This window comes from Chelonus insularis, unplaced genomic scaffold, assembly GCF_013357705.1.
Source record: "Chelonus insularis isolate UGA/USDA-ARS -01 unplaced genomic scaffold, ASM1335770v1 contig_403_pilon, whole genome shotgun sequence".
Lineage (NCBI taxonomy): Eukaryota > Metazoa > Arthropoda > Insecta > Hymenoptera > Braconidae > Chelonus > Chelonus insularis.
The window spans coordinates 323070-330037 of NW_023276560.1; the positions used below are offsets into that span (position 1 = coordinate 323070).

Sequence of the window (6968 nt, forward strand, 5' to 3'; positions counted from 1 at the left end):
AATTATAAATTGTTACGCTATTATGTCTACCAAAGATTAATTATTAATAACTTTATAGTGTATGAGAAAATATTTTATTAACAAAGTATATAATTGTGCATGAATATTATTTATCTTCGTATATAAGTTTATTGAACATTCCAATATTATTATATTGTCTTTAAAAAGTTTACAAAAATGTTAACGAATCTGCAGTACAAATAAACATTTCTGAATATTAAAAATATTAGAGATAAATAATTTTTTTCTATGCATCACTCATACATGACCTGATGCTTTTAATTTTTCAACAAGAGTATCTACATCAGGTACAATTGAACCTGCTTGTCTTACCGGTGGATCTTCTACAGATATTATTTCAATCCGAGGTGTTGTATCTACATTTAATTCTTTAGGAGTTAATTTTTTAATTGGCTTTTTCTTGGCTTTCATAATATTGGGTAGTGTTGCATATCGTGGCTCATTTAAACGTAAATCTGCACTTAAAACTGCTGGAGTCTTTACTTTAATTACTTCTAAACCTCCATCAATTTCTCTAGTTATCATTAGTTCCCCTTGACCATGTTCAATCTAAAAATAATTTTTAAAAATATGTACCGATTATAGAAACTATTTAATTTTGATAAAATATAAATACTTTGCTGCAAAATGTGCCTGCAGGCCAGTCTAATAACCCAGCAGTCATCTGAGCTGTTTGATTACAATCATCATCAATCGCTTGTTTTCCAACTATTATAAGATCTGCCTTTTCATCTTTAGCTAATTTAGCTAATATTTTAGATACATGAATGGGTTGTAATGTTTCATATTCAGATCCTGATATTTCCACATGAATTCCCCTGTCTGCCCCCATGGCCAATGCAGTTCTCAAAGTTTCCTGAGCTTGAGCTGGTCCACAGCTTATAGCTATAACTTCTTGGGCTAGTTTTTTTTCTTTCATCCTCACAGCCTCCTCAATGGCTATTTCATCAAACGGGTTCATTGAATGCTTAACCCCGTCTGTTACAACACCAGTCTTATCTGGTTTCACACGTATCTGAATAAAAAATTAGTAAAATATGGTAAAAGATTTTAAGCTTTTTCTTCTGGGGTAATATTTACTATCTATAAATATTTTTTCAAACTATTTACGATGCAAAAATATCAGTGCAAAAAATTTCAATTGTAATCATCCTGTTATCTTTTAATTATTAATTATGTCACGTACCTTAACTGCATAATCAATAACTCTTTTTACTCCAACTAATACTCTAGCCATTTTATAATATTTTTCTCATAAAATATTTGCAAATATTTTATCTAAAAATCTCAAGGCAGACCTGGATATACTGATCTTATTATGTATTACTACTTTTCGGAACACTTTAGAGTTCAGAAGTCCAAGTTTTCTATCAAAGTATCAAGAGAGGGGATTGATACGTCACAATCAACAATTAAAAAAAAATAATAAAAATTTAACGTATTAATAATTCAATAAATTTCATTCACATTTTCTGTGAAATAAAATGAAATAGAATATGTTTCTAAGACTAAAAAAAATTTAACAAATTACTTTTTAAAAAAAGAATTTAATTATAATTTTACTTTTTATAGGTTATTTGATTATTTTGATACTTTTGGAATAATTATTTAGATTTTCTTATTGTAGCTTGGATAATTTTTCATTTCTAAAATAAAATACATGAATTTTAATTCCTTATATCAATAAAGATTACTCCAAATAAAATGAAAAAATTATTTCAAAAGAGTTTGTTAATCCTTTCTAGTTTCTGTTTGACAGTCATTGATAGCGCATGCGTACACTCCACGCTAAGTGACGTGGCTTAAATGACGGGTGTAATATTGTTAACAACTTTTTCACGAAATATAATAAATATTGTGCAAATAATGATAAAATTATAATGTATTAAATCTAAATCGTGTGTTTATCAAATAAATTTAATTATTCATTTATCAATTATAATAGTTTCATAAATAAAGGTGAGTATTTATGTTTAACCTAACGATTCTTCTCATTTTTGTAATTTACAACAAAGTATTTATAAATAAATAACTGAGTATATAGTAATTATTTTAAAGAAATGACGACGTACGAGGATTTTATTCAACAAAATGAAGATAGAGATGGGGTTAGATTTACTTGGAATGTCTGGCCTTCATCAAGAGTTGAAGCTACCAGACTGGTTGTACCTTTAGGAACACTTTATCAACCTATTAAAGAACGTTTGGATCTTCCACCAATTCAATATGATCCAGTTTTATGTACTAGATCTACTTGTAGAGCTATCCTAAATCCTATGTGTCAAGTAGATTATCGTGCAAAATTATGGGTATGCAATTTCTGCTTTCAAAGGAATCCGGTAAGTCACTAGAGTTAAAATATGCTAAAAAATCAATAATTATTGGAACGATTTCAAAATTAATACATTTTCTTTTAGTTTCCTCCTCAATATGGTGCTATTTCTGAACAACATCAGCCTGCTGAGCTTATTCCAATGTTTTCTACGATAGAATATACTATCACAGTAAGATATTTATTGTTTACATAAATAATTTTTTTTATCAAATTATTTTACTAATAATATAATTATTGATTATTTTAGAGAGCACAATGCATGCCACCAATATTTTTATTGGTCGTTGACACATGTATGGATGAGGAAGAATTAGGAGCTCTTAAAGATTCTCTTCAAATGTCTCTATCTTTGCTACCGCCCAGTGCCCTTATAGGTTTGATTACTTTCGGTAAAATGGTTCAAGTTCATGAGTTAAGTTGTGAAGGATGCAGTAAGAGTTATGTATTTAGAGGTACAAAAGATTTGCAGCCGAAACAAGTTCAAGATATGCTTGGAATTGGAAGACCTGTTCCAGGTCAAGCTCAACAACGAACTCAAACCGGACAACCTTTACCACCAGCAAATAGATTTTTACAACCTGTTCACAAGTGTGATATGAGCTTAACAGATTTATTAGGCGAATTACAACGAGATCCATGGCCTGTTGGTGTAGGAAAAAGACCTCTACGGTCTACAGGAGTGGCTTTAGCTGTTGCTACAGGATTGCTGGAAGCTAGTTATGCCAATACTGGTGCGCGAATCATGTTGTTTGTTGGTGGTCCATGCTCTCAAGGTCCTGGTCAAGTTGTTACTGATGATCTTCGTCAACCAATTCGATCGCATCATGACATTCAGAAAGATAATGCAAAACATATGAAAAAAGCAACTAAACATTATGATTCCTTGGCTGCTCGTGCTGCTGTTAATGGTCATATTATTGACATTTACGCATGTGCCTTGGATCAAACTGGTTTACTTGAAATGCGTCAATGCTGTAATTCCACTGGTGGGCATATGATTATGGGTGACTCATTTAATTCTACTTTATTTAAACAAACATTCCAACGCGTTTTCGCTAAAGATCCCAAAAAAGACTTGAAAATGGCCTTTAATGGAACTCTAGAAGTAAAAACATCACGGGAACTTAAAGTTTCTGGAGCTATTGGTCCTTGTGTCTCTCTGGGAGTCAAGGGGCCAAGTGTAGGAGATCAAGAAGTAGGCTTAGGAGGTACTTGTCAATGGAAATTTTGTTCATTAACTCCTTCTACAACAACAGCATTATTCTTCGAGGTTGTGAATCAACATGCAGCACCCATTCCGCAAGGTGGAAGAGGCTGTATTCAATTTATCACTCAGTATCAACATAGCAGTGGTCAACGAAGAATAAGAGTAACTACAGTAGCTAGAAATTGGGCAGATGCTTCAACTTCTTTACATCACATAAGTGCAGGATTTGATCAAGAAGCTGCCGCTGTTTTGATGTCAAGATTAGCTGTATTCAGAGCTGAAAGTGATGATGGACCTGATGTACTTCGTTGGGTTGATAGAATGTTGATTAGACTTTGTCAGAAATTTGGGGAATATGCTAAAGATGATCCTAATAGCTTCAGATTGGCTGAGAATTTTTCTCTGTATCCTCAATTTATGTATCATCTTCGTAGATCTCAATTCCTTCAAGTATTTAATAATTCTCCAGATGAAACAAGCTTCTATCGACACATGTTAATGCGAGAGGATCTAACAAACTCTCTGATTATGGTTCAACCAATTCTTTATAGCTACGGATTCAATGGCCCTCCTGAACCAGTACTGTTAGATACATCTTCGATTCAACCTGATAGAATCCTTCTCATGGATACTTTCTTCCAGATTCTTATTTTCCATGGAGAGGTATAATTAATTTATTCTTAATTAACCACTTAGTATATTTATATTGAACTATTTAACTACACTAATTAATTATATAGACAATAGCACAATGGAGGCAGCTCAAATATCAAGATTTACCCGAATATGAAAACTTCCGTCAATTATTAGCAGCACCGGTTGATGATGCAGCTGAAATATTAGCCGGGAGATTCCCAGCTCCTCGTTACATTGACACAGAACAAGGTGGTTCCCAAGCTCGATTCTTGCTGAGCAAGGTTAATCCAAGTCAAACACATAACAATATGTATGCGTATGGAGCGGTAAGAAATTTTTTTAACGATAATTATTTTTTTGTTTGAAATAATCATTGATCATCTTAATTAATTATCATATTGATATCATTTATGAATGCATCATGAATTTATTTTTTGAAAATGTGTTAACTAATTTTTTTTTTTTTCATCATGATTCTGTGAACCAGGGGATGCCGTTACCAAGTGGGGTGTGTTTTTTTTTGTTTTTTTTTTTTTTTAGATATTATTATTATTACTATTTGTGAAATTTTACTTTATTGGTATGGGCAGCAGAATAACTATTCCATGTTTCTACTAACAGTCATTAACATTAGCTTTATTATTATTTTTTATTCATTTAACTTATATTTTCAACTAATATCTTAATGACTTTGCTTAAGAATATATCTTTATTGATTATTTTTTTTTTTTTTTCAATATAATACTAATTTATTATTTCATACAGGAAAGTGGAGCACCTGTGCTTACGGATGATGTCAGTCTTCAAGTATTTATGGAGCACTTGAAGAAATTAGCCGTTTCATCAACTGCTTAAAAATAATTGCAGTATGAAATTTACTATAAAATGATATAAATATTATATTCCTCTTACAAAAAATACAATTAATTAATTTATAAATGTAGAAATAATTATATTCGTGTATGTAATTTTAAGTAATATGATTGTTTCAGTTATATTTTTTTTATTACTATAGATACATATTATGTTTGATAAACCCGTATGATAAATTTCAGCAAGATTATTTCTATTAAATAATTAATAATAAAAATTGTGAATAAATAATAAAATACTGTTTTCAATCAAATCTTGTTTTAATTTAGTACTTGGAAAATAAGTACAAGAATTTTGACAGAAACTTCACATCCGCTAGAGTATTTATGAACACGTATAATAGCATACCCTTTGGTAAAACATATTTACAATAATATTGTAGTATGTTCATTGTAAAATAAATCAAAGATTATAGTAACAATAAATTAGTGACTATGAAAATACTTCACTCACTAAATATTTCACATTTGCTGTAAAGAAGCCTGTAATAATTTACCTTAATTTATCTTAGATATATTATAATTTGTAACATCCACAACACGGATATCAATCAAGTACTATTTACATTTGTAGAATAGTCATAAGTTGACATAATTCAACAGATTAACTAACTAAGAAATCGTATAGACATTTTCTGTTCAACGTCGGTCCTTTCAAGTGCTTTACAAAATTCTTCAAAGGAAATCATATTATCTCCATTTTCATCAGCTTCAACAATAGTCCTTTCTACAATACTGGTTAGCTGCTCTTCACTATTAAACATTCAAATTATAATGAATAATAAAATTATTTTTAATAACTTAATATTTTATAAATTCATAAATAATTCCATTATACCTTATATTTGCACCAACCATCATGTGTAAAATAGCCAATAACTCATCTTTAGAAATCATTTCATCGTTATCTAAGTCATACATTTTAAATGCAACTACAAAATAAATTAGATAATTGTTAAAAACTATAAATTATTACAATAAAATAAATGATTAAAACCTTTTTATAACTTACATCTTAATTTAGCTTGTCTAGAATTTAATCGATTAGGACTATTTTTCTTAATAGGCCTAAAAAGGGCAAGAACTTGCATAAACTGTAGAAAATTGACTCGATCATTACCACTTTCCTCAAAAAAGGCATTAACAATCCTTTCTCCCAACGGATTTATTGCTAGTTCTGGAATCCGTAAAAAATCTTCACGGCTTAAAGTACCACAATCTCCACGATCCAGACTCGTAAATCTACTGTAAAGTCGTTCTATTTGGTTTGGAGTAACTAAATCAAGTTTAACATTATTATTTCTTAGTTACTACCTAACCATAAAAATTTACGAAATAATTTTATTGATATTCAATTACTTACATCCAGTTGCTTCCTGAATTTGTGCAATCTCCTCTTCACGTAAAAGAAGACTCGACTTGTTGCCCATTATTGACTTGGAGTTAATTAACACAATTACGAAAATGAATTACAGACTATTTTTAAAGATGCTTTTAGATGTTATTAAGTCATTTGCGTATGTAAAATTTTAAGAATCAGAGGGCAAAGTACGCAAGATATACCTAATGATATCAATCACTTCACCATTGAATTGATCTCACAGGTTAGGAATATTACTACTTTTGTAGATCCAAATTCGGCCTCTTTGGAGTTTTCTCTAGCTTTGTACAAAGAATACTGTCTTACCTAGAAGCCCAAAGCCCATTGTGCTTCTATACCAGTCTCTCTTTCCTGGTAAAACAGTATTCTTTGATTTTAATGTCAAAAATTTTACAGCGAATAGATGGCGTTTAAAAATACTTTTTAAACGCTAAACATCGTGTTTTTAGTTTCTTCAAAGTGCAATTGAAAATCGTATAAATAAAGTGAATATTTAACTAAATATAATAGTGAAAA

General features: G+C 30.2%; 3 protein-coding genes across 5 annotated transcripts; 1 reads left to right on the forward strand and 2 right to left on the reverse strand.

The window, feature by feature from the left end:
* Positions 1 to 84: 84 nt before the first annotated feature.
* Positions 85 to 1403, reverse strand: Etfb (Electron transfer flavoprotein beta subunit). The gene is made up of 3 exons (XM_035086564.1): positions 1208 to 1403; positions 638 to 1036; positions 85 to 570 (listed from the first exon to the last, which is right to left on the reverse strand). Exons 1-3 carry the CDS (start codon positions 1256 to 1258, stop codon positions 259 to 261), a joined length of 762 nt encoding a protein of 253 aa, XP_034942455.1. The 5' UTR covers positions 1259 to 1403; the 3' UTR covers positions 85 to 258.
* Positions 1404 to 1766: 363 nt separating this feature from the next.
* Positions 1767 to 5138, forward strand: Sec23 (transport protein Sec23). Of its 3 annotated transcripts, none has more exons than XM_035086561.1 (7): positions 1767 to 1980; positions 2066 to 2360; positions 2439 to 2525; positions 2604 to 4226; positions 4304 to 4525; positions 4687 to 4707; positions 4965 to 5138. In XM_035086561.1, exons 2-7 carry the CDS (start codon positions 2082 to 2084, stop codon positions 5052 to 5054), a joined length of 2322 nt encoding a protein of 773 aa, XP_034942452.1. In that variant the 5' UTR covers positions 1767 to 1980; positions 2066 to 2081; the 3' UTR covers positions 5055 to 5138. The 3 variants fall into 3 exon arrangements, with proteins under 3 accessions (XP_034942452.1, XP_034942453.1, XP_034942454.1); XM_035086562.1 differs by having other exon boundaries at positions 1768 to 1980; positions 2080 to 2360; XM_035086563.1 differs by lacking the exon at positions 4687 to 4707 and having other exon boundaries at positions 1768 to 1980.
* A 175-nt stretch (positions 5139 to 5313) lies between these two features.
* elm (calcineurin like EF-hand protein 1 elm) lies at positions 5314 to 6769 on the reverse strand. The gene is made up of 4 exons (XM_035086565.1): positions 6435 to 6769; positions 6084 to 6347; positions 5910 to 6003; positions 5314 to 5824 (listed from the first exon to the last, which is right to left on the reverse strand). The coding sequence occupies exons 1-4, from the start codon at positions 6499 to 6501 to the stop codon at positions 5680 to 5682; spliced, it is 570 nt and encodes a 189-aa protein (XP_034942456.1). The 5' UTR covers positions 6502 to 6769; the 3' UTR covers positions 5314 to 5679.
* Between the last annotated feature and the right edge of the window lie 199 nt (positions 6770 to 6968).

Bases quoted from the DNA above. Each gene is read 5' to 3' on its own strand.
- Etfb (XM_035086564.1), bottom strand. From the start codon at position 1,258: ATGGCTAGAGTATTAGTTGGAGTAAAAAGAGTTATTGATTATGCAGTT. The intron at 1,037-1,207 runs GTACGTGACATA...TTTTTTATTCAG, and splicing joins TTATTGATTATGCAGTTAAG to ATACGTGTGAAACCAGATAA. The intron at 571-637 runs GTATTTATATTT...AATTATTTTTAG, and splicing joins CAGGCACATTTTGCAGCAAA to ATTGAACATGGTCAAGGGGA.
- Sec23 (XM_035086561.1), top strand. From the start codon at position 2,082: ATGACGACGTACGAGGATTTTATTCAACAAAATGAAGATAGAGATGGG. The intron at 2,526-2,603 runs GTAAGATATTTA...TGATTATTTTAG, and splicing joins CGATAGAATATACTATCACA to AGAGCACAATGCATGCCACC. The intron at 4,526-4,686 runs GTAAGAAATTTT...TCTGTGAACCAG, and splicing joins ATATGTATGCGTATGGAGCG to GGGATGCCGTTACCAAGTGG.
- elm (XM_035086565.1), bottom strand. From the start codon at position 6,501: ATGGGCAACAAGTCGAGTCTTCTTTTACGTGAAGAGGAGATTGCACAA. The intron at 6,348-6,434 runs GTAAGTAATTGA...AACTTGATTTAG, and splicing joins AATTCAGGAAGCAACTGGAT to TTACTCCAAACCAAATAGAA. The intron at 5,825-5,909 runs GTATAATGGAAT...AATGTTTAATAG, and splicing joins ATGGTTGGTGCAAATATAAG to TGAAGAGCAGCTAACCAGTA.